This window comes from Dermacentor albipictus, chromosome 6, assembly GCF_038994185.2.
Source record: "Dermacentor albipictus isolate Rhodes 1998 colony chromosome 6, USDA_Dalb.pri_finalv2, whole genome shotgun sequence".
Classification (NCBI taxonomy): Eukaryota; Metazoa; Arthropoda; class Arachnida; order Ixodida; family Ixodidae; genus Dermacentor; species Dermacentor albipictus.
This window is the reverse complement of record NC_091826.1, coordinates 61,940,767-61,957,638: the sequence shown is the minus strand read 5'-3', so window position 1 is coordinate 61,957,638 and position 16,872 is coordinate 61,940,767. Positions and strand designations below refer to the sequence as shown.

General features: G+C 47.8%; 1 protein-coding gene across 3 annotated transcripts in view; it reads right to left on the bottom strand.

Annotated features, from left to right (window-relative positions):
* LOC135896581 (phospholipid-transporting ATPase ABCA3-like) overlaps positions 1 to 16,533 on the bottom strand; it is a 70,918-nt gene extending 54,385 nt beyond the window's left edge. For 2 of the 3 annotated variants that reach the window (XM_065425037.2, XM_065425038.2), the window contains exons 1-6: positions 16,376 to 16,533; positions 11,973 to 12,274; positions 8,895 to 9,158; positions 5,925 to 6,228; positions 5,361 to 5,609; positions 2,215 to 2,403 (exon numbers count right to left, since the gene is read on the bottom strand). In XM_065425037.2, coding sequence (XP_065281109.2) covers positions 2,215 to 2,403; positions 5,361 to 5,609; positions 5,925 to 6,228; positions 8,895 to 9,158; positions 11,973 to 12,274; positions 16,376 to 16,388 — 1,321 coding nt within the window. In that variant the 5' untranslated portion in view covers positions 16,389 to 16,533. The remainder of the gene's footprint in view (positions 1 to 2,214; positions 2,404 to 5,360; positions 5,610 to 5,924; positions 6,229 to 8,894; positions 9,159 to 11,972; positions 12,275 to 16,375) is intronic. The other variant, XM_065425039.2, reaches the window with a different exon arrangement.
* Between the last annotated feature and the right edge of the window lie 339 nt (positions 16,534 to 16,872).

Below are 16,872 nucleotides of genomic sequence, written 5' to 3'. Positions count from 1 at the left end.
TGTTTCTATGGAAATAAACTGTTAGTTAGTAGCGTCCGTGTTTGTCGTTTCTCTCTTTCTCGTCTACGTCTTTTTCGCGCGCTTTTTCGTTAAGATGGAACCACACCAAACTCGCCGAGCTCTCAGTTTTAACGATTGCCCGAGGGTTGTCGCGTCTTGCCCGCTCTTCTGAACAAGCGAAAAACATCTCCCGATGCGGTTGCTTTCGGCAGCTGCCAAAAGGCGGCAACAGAAATTTACGATAGCGTCACCTTGGGAGCCAACTATACATTTCTTTTTCTTAACCATCAGGCAAGTAACGTTAAGGAACCCAAACCACACCATGTGATTTTTCAGCGAAATTTGGAGCGAGAACGGAGCAGAGGTAGGCCAAGAAAACGTTTTTCGGCAAAAACGTACGTCCTTGTACTTTCCAGCTGTTTCTTTAATATGGCCTCACCATACGTAGCTGTCGTACCTTCTAGGGGCTTATCGCTGTTGCCAAGGGTAGAGTCTCCATCGCGTGCTTTATTTGCTGCAGTTGCTTCTATTGTTGCTTTGCGCTTCGTCAATCTGCCGCCTTTGACGATGTTAATGGAGAGAACACCCAAACATTTGGGGAAGAAGCAAATGTCCAACGTAGAATATGGCGAAGACGCCATTGTGCTTGTTTCCTAGTGGAGTGTATGTGCGCATCCACTCGTTATTTAACTGCGTATTGTACACGCCGTAACGATCGTGTCTTTAAAGTATCACATAAATGTGCAGCGCGAAAGCAGCTGAAAACAGAAAAAATATGCGCGCCTTTATCAAAGGATCCTCTTGACTCGTCAGAAGCGTAGAAATCTACTCGCTTAAATTTCTTTAACAGTATAAAGTCGAAGTAAAACTAGTATTTTGTGTAATGCTAAGTAACGACAATTTCTGTATATGCTTGTGCTTCAAAATCTTAGCATGCGCAAGGCGCGTTAGAAGAAAACAAGATTCAGCGGCGATTTATCGGCAAATGCCAGAGTAATTCTCTCTCCCTCTACCACGTAACCGACTCCCCATATCTCTCACACATACTATTTTTTCCACTTTGACATTCCTAACGCAGATGCATTAAAAATGCACCGGAATATATACGTCTTACTGGTTGCCGACGGTGCCAATATGCAGCCGCGGAGCAGATATTGTTGCGTTGTTGATTTTACAGTAGTGATTTGCGTAAGGCATGGTTGTAAACTGGCTGAGTTTTTTTTGTAATTACAGTGTACATGAATCCGTAAGTTTAAGTACATAATAGTTCGTGCAGCGCGGTCCTAACAGTCACGAGAATATCACCTTAATTCTCCGCTGCTGTTTATGGTGGTGTACAAGGAGGGGGGGGGGGGAAAGGCGTGACATAATTACAGTATCAAGAGAAGAAAATCGCGTCTGAAAAAGTGGAAAGGCCTGATGAGCTGAGCTTTAACGTTAGGGAAACGAAAAATATCACCGAAAGTCGTGACTTAATTGAAAATTATTCGCAGGGCACAAATCACTTATACACCAGAAACATCGGGCGGTAGCAATATACCTTAAGAAAGAGAACGTGAAAGCCACCCGTTTCGGTGTCAGAGTATTGCGAATTCCCCATCAGCTCGAGAAATTGTAGTATGTAAAGCATTTACAGCAGTTGCAAGAGGAGGGCAACAGGTGCAACAATGGCGGACATGGCGATAAAACTGGGGAACGTGGCTAAACTTTCAACCCGTAGGTAAAAAGAGAGATGGCACAGTAGGACTATCGCCATCTGAACACAGAGTGCAATTTTACCGGGCACGAGGCACGCACACGTTATCTAGGGCCCCTATTTCATACTGCCCAGCCTTTGCTCACACACGGCAGAAGTTACATTCTCCACCACCTCAAAGACATAACGACATGGTACAGCGAACAACAGCGTTTATTTACTAGCCTTGTATAATACAGAGTATTCTTCTCCATCACCGGAACACTGCCTTTCGCACATCCACTTTTGAGAACTACATTTTTGTTTTTTATGAAATAATTATTCCAGTAATTCGTTTCCGTGTTATCAGTCAGAACGAGTACGCCAAGACAACCTTGCAGCCACTGTTCTTGTGCTTGGTCTACTTCGACTTTCAATATTAGTGGCACCTATAACTGGATGTATAACCGAGGCACTATTCAGAGGACGCCATGTCGATTAGTCTCCGCGGTAGCGCTTCGCTCCTGGCGGTGTCGTACCGAACTTCTCGAAGCGCTCCAGGACGCGGAAGCTCCAGTGGAGGCTCATGCCGGGGAAGATTGATGTCCACAGCTTGTGCTTGCGTTGTATATAGTAGTAGCCTTGGCCGCCAGCCTGCTCCAGCGTGAGGAAGGGCATCACGCAGCTGAAAGTCCAGTACAGCATGGCTCCGGCGATGGCGTACTGGGCTGCAAAAGGCGAGGGTGCACGGGGGCGTCAGGTCAACTTTCATTTCTCCAGAATAAACACTGGAAGGCGTTCAGGGACAAAACGATTACGGCAAATCCAGCCTTGAAGATTATATAGGTGAATGAGAAGCATTTGTCTCCCCCCCCCCCCCCCCCCCCCCCCTGCAAGTGGCGCAAAGCCCTAGCTAACTGAAGCATTTCCCGGGGAAGTACTCGCTCGACGACCACCACATACGTGGTACCCGACATCCTGACGACGTGCTATGGCAACGACAGTTGGTCGCGGACGATACACGCCGCACCAAGTTCGTCTTAGGCAAAGTGCTTCTGAAAGTACGCGTCTGCGTCCCGTTAAGTGGCGATGCTCCAGTCGGCATCTTTGACCTTGGTAGATTCTCTTCTTGCTTCTTGACGGCCTCGCGTTTAACCTTGGCTCCGATTAGGCAAAGAAATGTTTAGCGTTTTAAACACACCATAGGCAGCTCGAAAGCGCCCCTGAAGCACACGCACAGACACGCACACGCGCTTGCCAACATAACGCGCCCCAGCGAAAAGGGCTAATTCTTGCGGCTGCAAAACCGCAGGACCCGAAGTACACGCAGGGGTGGTTTTCTGGAGAACAGACAAGCGGCATCGACGTTCAACACTTACCCATTCAGGATCTGGGCGTGATGCGAGCTGGTTGCCTTTGCTAATAGCATCACGCTCGGCTAACACTTCCTAGGAGCCGTTCTAGCGTGTATAAAATTTCAGGATGCAGCTTTTGATCTTGAGAACAAATTAATAAGAGATAGTTGGTCATTTAATTATATACAATAACTCAGAGTATAACTCCCCTAACGAAATAGCCAATGCCTTCAGCTCCTACTTTTTTGATAATGACACACCCTCTCCTTCACAAGTCACTCAACTTAATCGTCTCCCTCACACATTTTTTCTTTTCCCCACAACGCCAGAAGAAATATATAACGTTATATGTCAACTAAAACCCACCAGTGCTGGAATAGATGAAGTTCTACCTGCTACCATTAAAATGATTGCCCACCTAATTTCTGATATCATGTCTCATATTACTAATTCGATATTCAAGACTGGTGTGTTTCCTAACGAGCTTAAACGCGGTAAAGTCATTCCAGTTCTAAAAAAAGGTGACAGTACATTAATACATAACTACCGCCCTATTTGTATTTTACCCTTTTTCAGCAAAGTTCTGGAGAAATTAATCGCAATGCGTCTAACCAAATATCTCACTAAATTTAACATTCTCTCTTCATGCCAATTTGGCTTTCGTAATGGATACTCCACAGATTTGGCACTCATACATCTAACTGACCAATTAAAAAAAAATAATTGACGATGGTCTACTTGCAGGCTCAGTTTTCATTGATCTAACAAAGGCATTCGACTGCTTAAACCACATTATCCTTTTCACTAAACTTGAGGCTATCGGTGTTCGTGGTCCTGCGCTCTCATTATTAAAAAGTTACTTATCAAATAGGGTTCAAATAGTGTCTGTATCTAACGTCTACTCCAGAGAACAAACCACTAACATTGGCGTCCCTCAAGGATCCATCTTAGGACCACTACTGTTTTTGATTTATATCAATGACCTACCTAACTGTTTGTCCTCTACTAAGTGCATTCTGTACGCTGATGATACTACCATATTTTCCTCTGATAAACACATGTCACTTCTTATTAACAAGCTAAATACTGATCTACAAAATGTTTTAAGTTGGTGTAATGCCAACCTATTATCCATTAATGCCACTAAGACTAAATTTGTTGTATTTTCCTCACATCAACAACATTCGGCATTCTCCCCTTCTTTAACTTTCGGCTCACACTCCATCTTTCCCAGTCCACGCTCATCTTTTCTTAGGATTTCTCTTGACTGCAGCTTGAAATATAAAGATCACATATCTCACATCAAAAAGAAAATAGCATACGGTATTCGCGTTCTAATTAAAACTCGTCCCTACTTTACACATAATACATTAATCTCGCTATACTACTCATTCATTCACTCTCATATTAACTACGGCGTACTATGCTGGGGTAACACTTATAACACTCACTTGGCATCCCTCCAGGTAATCCAGAACCAATCCATAAGAATAATTACAAGTAGTTCACGCTTTGCTAATGGAAAATCCTTACTACATGAAAACAACATCCTAACCATTTCAGAACTGACCAAATATAATCTAGGAATTTTATTCTTCAAATATATGACTAAGGAACTACCATCAATCTGCTTCTCACCTTGTGACCTAATAGCTCATAGTCACACTAGATTTGCACTCAATAATAATTTTCTTCTACCTAAAGTGCGAACTAACTATGGTAAACAGACTGCGGAATTTTCCGCAATATCGCTTTGGAACACTTTACCCCCTATCATCAAAAATGCAAAAAATTTATACCAATTTAAAAAAGAACTAAAATCATTCATAATAAATACTTACTGAAACTCTCCTCATTTTTTTTGTATTCCGTTTTTTTATATTGTCCTGCTGTTAACAAGTGTTCTTACTACTCATATGCTACAAACATGTTTCGATATTACTCTTAGTTCTCATCTATACTACTGTTGCTTTAAATTTTGTATAACATCATAAGTGTCTTTAGCAGGAGGTCCCGATACAGTCTTTGACTTTGGGACCTCCTTATGTATACTACGCACATGCAATTATCTGTATTTTTACTAATAAATAAATAAATTGTGAAATTGTGAAGTTTAGAGGAACGTGAATCGGATTGATGGGCCCTGAAAACGCACCCGCAGTTTACGACGCGCACTCTATAATCGCCGTACAGAGGCGTTTTATCGCGTCCGCCGTAATCTGCGATCGAGCCCCGTGCTCAGAAGCGACATACCTTAGCCACTACGCCACAGCGAAGGCTTTCACCTCAAAACTGACGGGCAGAGTTAAGCGCTGGGGGAGGGCACTCACAGCTGGTGAAGAACATGGAGATTAGTATGGCGTGCATCTGGCAGTTGCTGCAGAAGCACATGAGAATGGTGAAGAGCAGAAGCGGGTCGCTGAACTGGATGAACGAGCGGTCTTCCTCGTTCCTCTTGACGCTCACGAAGAGCATCATGAGGGTGACGGTGATCAGGTGCATGAAGAAGCCGCTCAGGTAGTGGCTCACCCAGTACACCCAGTCGCTCAGCCCCATCACCCGAAGCATCTCCTTCATGCCTGCGGTGCAGCAGCGAGCGGGCGAGATGTCAACTTTGACTCGAAGCAGGAGATGTCATCATCAAGTGATCTACTTTATGTATGCACAAATTCTTCTGCCAGAATTCTTCCAAACCTACGCTGCGTCAACGGAACCTTATCCTAAGCATGCATATTTTAAGACTACCATAACACCACGTCATTAATCCTCTCGGTGCTAATGCGGTGTTCACGTTGCCATGGCGGATGGAGGGCTTGCAGTTTTCGTAGTCCGCATTTTTACTACGAGTAGCCCTGCTTATAGTCGGTAGAGCGTACGGTACGCGCCGCGCTCACCGGTCGCCTTCTCGTCGCTGAGTCGAGCGACGAAGAAGGAGAAGGGGATGAGCATGCCGATGCAGAACCGGGTGAGCACCAGCGCGTAGTTCTTGGTGTCCTTGTATTCGAGGTAGCTCGGAAAAGGAAAGCGCTGCAGCTTCAGCGGCTTCACGGTGTGCTCGTAGCCGAAACGCTCAGCCTGCAACTCCAGGTGGCGCTGCTGCAGTGCTGCCATCACCGGCAGCATGGTGTTCATCTCGGGGAACCGTTCCTCGGCCACGGGTCCCTCGGGCTGTGAGATGAGCCTCTGCTGATATAGGACCTGCTCGCAGCCAGCAGGCAAGTGAAAGGTTGTGCGAAGGATTGTTGGCAGTTTGTCCCGTAAGGGCATACTTGCGCTGCGCATATCCTTAAGACACACAGTTCTTTGAAAGACAGCCACACGTACATCGCTACGGTACACCGTTTCAAAAATGAAACAGGTGTGAATGCTGTCACCACACTCACTAAATAACTGTGGGGGATCAGCAGTGGTTGAACAAGGAATGTTGCGGTAGCCAAAGTTTCGAGAAGGGCTATTTGTTTTCGTCGGTTCCTTTGTCGAATCCTCTTGTAGTAATGTTGGCCACAGCGACGTTCCTTGTTCGACGCTTTTCATCACTTCAAATATATATATTCTTGGGAACTTCTCTCTTGTTTGGATTCATAGCTATCCTTACTACTCGCTATACAGCGTAACTTGCTTGCAAGGCGAGCGAATTTTGTGGACTCATTACTGGTAGCTTCCGCGCCTGCTAGGTCTCTCAAAGACGGTGCTGAGACGGAGGACGATGTCGATGGACCTCTATGTGGTGACGTCATAGGCAGTACTGGTCGTTGTCGCTTTAGTCGGGGAACACTTTTACTGCATTGTAAACGCCTATCGAAATGTGTCGATGTATGGTAGTCCGTTATCGCGGTATATTTAGCTCATGTCCAAAGCGTCGCTATGCGATCGTGTTTAAACGTCTGCGTTTGGACTTGGAGACGCCACACCGAAGATAACTGGAAATTACGTGTTTCATGCGGTTGCCTTCCGCCGATACATGAATCGTGACCCTGCAACGTGACGCCCACTTCGACCCTCGGGAAGAGAAGGCGATTTGTGAAGTCAGCGTAGCTAAGAAGTATCCGCCTTGGGAATGGGTGACAGTGGTAAAGTCGCTTTTGCAATGCTTCGCACTGGTGACATAGTGTTCCGCCAGGGTGACGGCCAGCCACCCTGTTAATGTTAAACGACTGAGTGGTTGCTTTGTTCTAGCAGTACCCCTTGATCGGTCCCCGTTCCACGGCAACATTTTCGTAAGTTACCTAGTTTCTTTTCTAGCATGTCGCATGCCTTTTAGAATATTCAATTAGGCGTGACAAATATCTGCTTGATATTGTGTTGTATGCGTTTACTACATTTTTATTTTCGCCTTCATTCTGTGTCTGTTAGGCGAAGACCTACTTTACTAGGCAACCTGCTCTTGTTGCCTTTTCGCCAGCCCCTTAGGAAACGGTACCCTTGCTGCTTAACTTCAAGATAAAATTTCAGTTAGCGGTGGGTTCGCGCTCGTGTTTGCCATGTCTCTTGAAGCATTCCGTCGAAACCAGCCAGAATCGTTTAATAATAATCTTTGCTCATTCTTACCAACTACCATTAAATACCCGTCGATTCCGGTGATAACGAGGACGGAGCGGCGCCCGGACCACTGACCAAGCGTGCATAGTATACATCATCATCATCATCATCATCATCATCATCATCATCATGTTTAATGTCCACTGCAGGACGAAGGCATCTCCCTGCGATCTCCAATTGCCCCTGTCCTGCGCCAATCAATTCCAACTGAAGCCCGCGAATTTCTGTCGTCCTCGACTGCGTTTTCCTTCTCTTGGTGCCCATTCTATAACCATAATGGTCCAACGGTTATCTAACCGGCGCATTACATGACCTGCGCAGCTCCATTTTTTTCTCTTGATGTCAATTAGAATATCGCATATACCCTTTTGCTTTCTGGTCCAAACCGCTCTCTTTGTGTCTCTTAACGTTATGGCTAGTAATCTTCGTTCCATCGCTCTTTGCGTGGTCCGTAACTTTTTCTCAAGTTTCTTTGTCAGTCTCCAAGTCTCTGCCCCATATGTCGGCACTGGTAAAATGCACTGATTGTACACCTTCTTTTTCAATAATAATGGTAAGCTTCCAGTCAAGAGCTCGCAATATCTGCCGTATGCGATGCGATCCAAGCCATTTTTATTCTGTGAATTTCCGTCTCATGATCAGGGTTCCCTGTGATTAACTGACCTAGATAAACGTACTCCTTCACAGACTCTGGAGGCCGACTGGCGATCCTGATCATTATCTTTGCCTTCTGCATATTAATCTTCAACTCCACTCTTACACTCTCTCTGTTAAGGTCCTCAATCATTTGTTGTAACTCGTCTGCATTGTTGCTGAGTAGAACAATGTCATCGGCGAACCGAAGGTTGCTGAGATATTCGCCATTTATCTTTACTCCTAAGGCTTCCCAGTTTAATAGCTTGAATACCTCTTCTAAGCACGCAATGAATAGCACTGGAGAGATTGTGTCTTCCTGTCTGGCGCCTTTCTTTATAGGTATCTTCCTGCTTTACTTGCGTAGAATTAAGGTAGCTGTAGAATCTTTGTAGATATCTTCGAAGGCACTTACGTAAGCGTTCCGTATTCCATGATTACGGAATGCCGCAATAATGTCGTTCCATTATTTCGGTACAGCTGAAGGAGCCAGTATGTATACGTACAAAGCAGCAGGGATGCTCAGGTAAAAAAAAAAAAAAATGTACGAAACCTCGAGGAGATATGTCGCGCAAACCGGATAGGACGTCGCGTATAAAGCACCGCGCAATGCTACAGACGGGGCCCGAAAAATCGCGCGCGCAGCGCGTCGTCGTCGAGCGCAAGCGAGTGGCGACGCGGCGCCTTCCCACCTGCAGGTCGAACGGCAGGCGTCCGGCGTACATGCGCACGTGCAGGCTCACGGGCACCACCGTGTCGTTCGCGCCCGCGTGGTTGGTGTACAAGAGGAGCACGCTGGTGGCCGGCAGCGTGCCGTTGGCGTAGTTGGCGTCTTCGCGGGCGCGCTCGATCAGCTGCTGCTCCGTCGGCACCTCGATCACCTTGCTCACGCGGAGCGCGCCGAAAGCCGAGCGCGTCAGTGCCGAGAGGTACTTGCTCTTCGGCGCGAAATACACCTGCGCGGGGCAGAGCGGACGCGGTGGCACTCTTTGCGCAAGTTCCCGACACAATGCAGAAACTCCTGCCCATGGTGCGGAGAAATACCAACTCTTTACCACATAACATGGGAATGTAAGCATAACTACACATTCCATAAACATAAAAACCCGAGTGCGGAGCAATGGGAGGGCTGCTCACCAGCAGCGAGCTCACCGCCCAAAGGGCAATGGTGCAGCACGCATGCGAAGTGGCCAGGCTCAGTGGAGCCCTGGAATAGGGGCACACCCGTGCTGAAGAGCCAGGCAGCAAGCGCAAGACGGCTCACCGCTAAACCCCTTGATAGAACCAATAAAGTTTTTTTCTCTCTCTCTCTCCCTTTGTGCCGCACGCAGTGTGGCGCAAATATTAGAGAGTTTGAGGTCAGGGGATGCAAGCGGCTTGCGTGTGTAAAAACTAGGGGCGACGGTACTGCGCATGCGCAGACCCAGACGTGGGCGTCTGCGCAGCGGTCCTGCAGTGGTCCTGTAGTGCGGACCTCGGTCCCGTTTCATTACCAAAGAGCATCTATCCCGACGGAGCCACTGTCGAAAATTTCTTCGTAGACAATTGCCACGTTTGGGTCTGGGTTCAAGAGCAAGAGAAATACACCCGGTCCAGCGCTTACATATATTGCTCTAGCACGTGAACACCAGCTACAGGGCTCACCGTCATAGTTACACTGACGACGTATACATCATATGCCATTGGTGTGTGGATTCCGTGAGCGAGTGTTACCATCTCTGCCACTCTCACTCACCGCACTTCAGCTACAGCCACTGAACTAGCTGCACTGCCGTCAGCTTTTATGATTACATGATAAACCAGGCAGCTGAGTCTTGGGCCGTCTTCACTGACTCAAGGGCGGCCCGACAGTCCCTGAAGTCGCCAGGCACATCGGTGGAACTCGTCATGGACATCAGACGCCTATGCAATAACTTCCTCACAATAACTGCGAACCGCATCACAGCGTTGTGCTGCAGTGGTCACCAGCCCACTGCGGAATACAACGTCCAGGCTGACTGCATTGCAAGAGCTGGACACGACTTGAAGCGAAGTGGTCCAGATACCTTCCTCGAGAAAAGGTTCGGCGACGCTGGCATTAGCACAGGCTTGGCGTCTCCAGCTCCTCCTGCGCTACGCTTTGGGCCACGTTCTGGCGCTTGTGAGACGGGCTCCTAATATTCAGTGTGCATGTTACCACCAGGTTATCTAGGAGGTTTGTTAGACAATGTACGGTTCGCCTCAGAACACCGGCTCAATTTCATTCACGAATTGAACTTACCCAGAGGATAACGACCGCTGTTGCCGCGAAACTTGCCGTTACACATCGCCCGTTCTGATAAGACCTTCGTGTTCTCGGAAGCAAAAGTGGCCGCAAAGCGCCGCCACATTCCTGTTTAATAGGCGCGCCACACAATCTTTATGATCGGGCGATGTAACGCATCTGTCCTTGCCGAACGAACGGAAATGCTGAACCACAGCATCACGTTCGTCGATGCGCTGGTTGCAATAATGTATATTACAAGCGCGAGGCCGAGCGGCGGTGATTTGGATATTACATTAGGTTAAACTTGTCGTTGATAATACTGCAGTGAACGGACGGAGGACCCTTTGTCATGGACGTCATACATTACTCTTACAAGGTGGGCATACTAACTGTTTATAAACATCAGCAGTCGGTGTTCTGAGAGGGTGTCAGTTTCAGGGCTATAGACCATGAAAGGTAAGGGTGGGGAGGCGGGAAGGCGGGGGGGTGCTTTGCTGGACATATTAGGGACATTTAGCGTGTCCGGTATTCGGGCAAGCGCGGGTGGTTTTCCGGTTTAGCGGGGGCGTCAAGGTGAGCGGCCCGATCGGTGGCGCCAGCTGGTGGCGCAAAGCTCAACCACACAAACACAGAGCTAATTACTGTATTCTGCTTTGCTGCTGGGGTAAATTTTCGACAGTGGCGTAATCGTGTTCACAATTACGCCGCTGCCAAAAATTTGCACGAGTGGTGAAGCAGGATATGGTGAGTTACTGCAGTTTTAGCTATGCGTTTGTCTGGTTGAGCTCTACAACACCAGGCGGCTTCACCGCTCACGTTTGCGCCCCGACCATCCGGTAATCCGCCCAAACCGCTCCCGTTTACCGGAATAGCGTACACGCTAAAAGTCTCTATTGAAATGGCGATGCGTTATCGTATTCCCCATCTCGTCAATTGGGATAGATCTGAGGTACTACGGCGGCCTTCCTAATTTTTCGAAGTGCCAACGTGGCGGAATTTAACAACATGGTGGAAATTGAGAGTATCCATTCTAGCACCTCTGATCCATTAGCGCTCACTGTCGCCGCCTTCGAGGTAAATCATTCGAAAAAATTATATGCGCCTTCATCCGATAATGCGGATATACAATATCAACGTATGAGGACCTCAAATCAAGTGCCGTGTGTTGTCATATATCATATAGTGCGTGCTCCGTGCATGAGATACCGCGGTGGGACATATGGGGAACACGGGGGTTTTTAGGCAGGACCTCCACAGGTTGAAATGAGACATGCTCCATATGATATACGGTAACATACCGGTTTCTAACTAGGATGCAAGTATGTTCGTTCTACTGGATACGGGCATAATGTGCAGCATGTCCCACGTGGCATCTGGGAACATAAGGGATCCCCAGATGTCCACACGGTGCTCTTTGATTTTGGGTGCCATCACCGGTGCCATCCGGTGCCATCAAAATAATCCACATGGCCCCACACCCGACGGTCAGCGCGAAGGGCGAAGGCACATCCCGTGCAGCGCTCACCGTGTCTATGTGGGCAACGTCCCGCTGCGTGTTCCAGAAGGCGTCGGTCTTGATCGGGTTGAACACGGTGTCCCCTCGGCGCACCATGGGCTCCCGGACCACCGAGTCCTCCTGGATGCCCAGCAGCAGCGTCACCATGAGCGCCACCTCGAGCACCGTGGTCAGGTAGTGGCGGCTGATCCGCTTCACGTACACGTTCTTCCAGAGGATGATGTACAGCTGTCGGCACCACAGCAGGGGCACGGCGCGCATGGACCGCGACCCGACGAGGGGGCCATCTATGCCGGTGGTGGGGTTGAAGGCTGCGTGGGAAGCCTCCGATTTAACGACGATGACTTTTTCATTGACATCGCCTTTGAAACGGGGAACCTGGCATGATACCACTACGCATTCTGCCGCCCCTGCTACACATTTTACGACTACTACCACTACTAACTTTCTGCTGCACTACGCGTAGCAGGGGGCGGCAGGAAGTTAGGGTGGGCGGATGAGATTAGGAAGTTTGCAGGCACAACATGGCCACACTTAGCACATGACAGGGGTAGTTGGAGAAGTATGGGAGAGGCCTTTGCCCAGCAGTGGGCGTAGTCAGTCTTATGATGATGATGATGATGAAACGGGGTAGAGACAAATGGGTGCCAAGCCTGCTGGAGTTATTCAAGCTTTTGCAGCATTTATCGCCATCTAGCGTTTTTTCTCTATCTGAACTCGATCTTACTTGCTCTATCCATGTATTGTACCATTACCTATGCTTGCAACGAGTCCCGTTCGATAAATATCTGCTGTATTGTTTTTTTGCTGACAGTCTAATCGTCTCACTTATCACGCCTGCTGCCCAGTTAATCCTTCCACCTGCTTTGAATTCCGAGGCTTCTGGAAGGTGGACATACCATACGGGGCTCGTAATTCTATTACTATGAGCAGAGCCGTTTTCGGGATTTTCTTGAGCACACTTATACCTTATCATGTGTCCCATATTTGCTCCGGTATATTATTGTCCTCGGGCAGTTAGCTCGGATCTCAAATATTAAGGTGTTATCATACAGCTTTTCCCACCCCCTTCATTTCTTGCCGATTTTGTAAATCTCCATGATCTTCTTTTGTTTCCATGCTTTGCGTACAATTTACCTTCTGTTACTTTCACTTTCTTTTTGGTAACTCTTAGTTGTCTATTTACACTTTCATTTACCCTGTACTTGATTGACAACTTTCTTGAGTTGCTCGTTGATTCCGTGTCCACGCTTTTGAGGTACAGATATTTGTGTTCTTTATCCGCCTATTTCTTTTCACTCATGTTTCTTAGTCTTTTATCAAAAGTAATATAGCTCGGCGCTTCTCTGACCTCATAAAAAGCAACCAATGTCACCTTGAGATGCCTCCTTTGTGGTTTTACCACGAGCCCCCAAAGCCACTCGGTGCACCAACCTCTCGTTAATATCCAACCTCGACAAGCTTTCAGATATAAAGCACAGAATCGCATTTGCGAACGTTATAGCGCTGGCACAATTACACTTTTTTCCAATTTCCTCAAACCACCTCACATTTATTTTGGCCCGAAAGTTCTCAGCTTCATTGTTGCTGCATTCAGCTTCCCTTTCATATTTAAAAATTATCCTAGTGTACGCTTGAGTAGGTCCTTCCTTCGTTTATGTGTGAGCCCAAGTATTCATATTGCGTGATTATGGGTACGACTTCCCGTTAAGGTAACACGTCATTAGTCGCCTCTTTTATAAGAATCAACATTCCTGATTTCTCGGTGCTAAACTTAAGGGTTATATTCGTAGCTGCATTGCCACCTATATTCGGACGTCTCTGTATATCCCTTACAATGTCCGCATACATTAGTCCAGGCATCTTCTGTTGCACCTTTCGCCTATTACGGATGTAATTTAGATCAAAACCTGATTCACTTCTTCCAGTCGCCTTTCTATGTCCGTAACATAAAGTGTGAACAACAAAGGAGACAGCGGACATCCTTGCTTCCGTCCTCGGTGAATTTCCACAACTTCACTGCATTTCCGGCTTTCCCATACAAATAACGCTTGTCCCATACGAATACGCTACCCGATACATCTTCCATGATCAGCTCCGCGAAATCGTGGTGTTTGCCCTCGTGCTTGAGAATATCCCATAGCAATTCCTCATCTACGTTGTCCTAAGCTCCCTTGATGTCTATAAATGCTATCCACTGAGCTATTCTGAGCTATTGAAATCTCTATTAGCTGTGTTAGTACAAAGATATCATTTAAACGCCTGCCTTGCGTTAACACATTCCGTAGTTCCCCCCAGTATACCATTGTTCTTGGCCCAATTCGGCAGCTGTAATTTTGTGGCTTGCGTTGCCATTCTGTAAACCACTGACTTAAGTGTAACTGGCCTATACGAGCTCGTCTTATCCTTGTCACCTCTGCCTCTGCAGATAAGGTTAATCTTATTTTCACGCCACTCAAACGGATTTTCTTTTCGTTTTAATCACTTCCTCAATGGCATTAGTCACCAGTGCTTTGCTCTTTGGACCCAGCTGTTCGATTGCTTCTGAGAGCAGACGCCAACCGATAACGGCATTGGATGCGACAGTCAAGACGACCAAACAACAACAAACAGAAAAAAACTAATTCGGCTCTAGCTCTAGCAGTGACCACGAGCTGTAGTTGTTCGATTACCTAAGGCCAGAGTCAGCTAACATGCCAAACTATTGGCACAATGTAGGTTGTGCCAATTTAGATAACCAATTTACATTAATCAATTACACTAATATTGTACTGAGAGATGCGAGCGCCTTCACAAAAATGAACCCGTCTCCCCATGTGACCTTGCTGATTCCATATAGCACGTCCGGCTGACTGCGGTCTTTATGTGGGCAGGCAAAAAAAAAGAAAGAAAAAGAAAGTGGGTTTCGCCCTTTCCTCCGCAATCGGTGACATCACATTTGGTGGTCCTTTTATAGAAACTCCCAGCCTTGAATACGAAAATGTGAGCCCTAAATTTGATGAACATCTGGGAATTAACGCGCACTTTATTAGTTTGTAATAAAAGTGAGTTGTCCGCTAATACGATAACCAAGTTTGAAATAAACGTATCATAATCGCGAAATTAAAAAAAAAAGAATTCGTAATTTTTATAATTGGTCTACTAGCTAACTACTTATTCGCAACGACCGTTTCCGTGAAAGCGAATAAACCACATGTACGAGCACAATTTGCGCCGTCCGTGCAGCTTGTAGCTCGACTTTTGAAAACTATGAATACGAGGGCTCGAAGAGCGGCGTTACGTTAGATTAAATTACGGTACCGGCAGCTGTTCTCCTCGAACCTAATAACCCTGAAACTGGCTCAACGGACAGTGTGCAGCAAGAATAACTTTCCGAGGGTATAGGGGCGCGAAATGCGTCCGCTATAGGCAGACGCGCGCAGAGAGAAGAGAACGAACTTTGAGAGCGACCAGCGAGAAGCCGAGCGCCGGTGAAACTGAAACGTTATTGTACGTGACTTCCACGCCGGGGAGGCCGGCGCCGCGAACATAAACATACGCTCGTTGTGCAGACGCCCACGGCGGCGGCGGCGGCGGCGGAATCGGATCCACTACAGAGGGTAGTTTAGCGGGTAAGTTCTGACTAGTGTTGCAGAAGTCGCGGGGCACGGTAGAGCGTCACAGTTTGGCGGGTAGACGTAATTATATTTATTCAATCGTGTTTTGTACTAATTGAAACGACGTGTCGTTATTTCGCACTGGCGGCGGCTCCAGAACACCAAAGCGGCAACGGCGACACCAAAGCTGGAACCCGGACTGGTCCGTGGGTTCGGGCTCGCCGAGGCCTGCGCGTGCCAGGGGGTGTGCGCATAAAAAGCGGCTGTCCGCGACAGCGGACAGCTGATCTTATACACTTCTGGCACGCGGCCTCCCCGGCCCCAACCCACGGCCCACCCTGTTTCCAGCTTTGATCGCCCGCTTACCCATGGGTGTCCTGGAGATCCTGCGCCGTCTCCTTTATTATAACATCAGGGGCTCTCCTGAGGGCTCCGCTTGCCGGTTACATGTGACCTTCTGGAGCCGTGCGTGTAAAAAATCAATCTATCGTCGCGACGGAAAAAAACGGCCCGCGACTTACACGGCAACAGTAAGAACCTTGCCGTTTAGCGTAAAACACTACACAGAGCTAATCCCAGCGGAACCGAATCTTTGAAAAAAGAGCTGCTCGCTGTGGAATCCTTTCAAACAAATGGTCGTGGGAGGCTCATAGCCGCAACGGTTACCGCAACTCGTAAGGTGTCCCTCGAGAGCGACGCCAAAGCCGCAGAGCTTCCTGGGACGCGTCGAAAATCTGCCTGAGCTACGCCAAACGGCGCTACAGCGATCTACGAAAAAAAGCAAACAAAGGAAGAAAGACAGAGGCGATCACTCACTTGGCGGCGGCATCTTCGGGCTGGGCTGCGGTTGCCGGTGCTGCTGCTCGGCGCTGGTAACGAAGAACGATCTGGAAGGCGACCGCCGCGCGCTTAGCGCAAGGATCCTTCCTCTCGCGATTGTCACGAGCAATGTCGACGGGGCTCTCGGCCGTTACGGCCGCGGGAAACGAGCGATAAAGAAGGATGACGATGGTGATGCTCAGTTATGGTTCATTCATCATCATCATCATCAGCCTGGTTACGCCCACTGCCGGGCAAAGGCCTCTCCCATACTTCTCCAACTACCCCGGTCATGCACTAAATGTGGCCATGTTGTCCCTGAAAACTTCTTAATGTCATCCGCCCACCTAACTTTCTGCCACCCCCTGCTACGCTTCCCTTCCCTTGGAATCCAGTCCGTAACCCTTAATGACCATGGGTTATCTTCCCTCCTCATTACATGTCCTGCCCACGCCCATTTATACTTACAAGCAAAGAATGCAGTTCACAAGAAA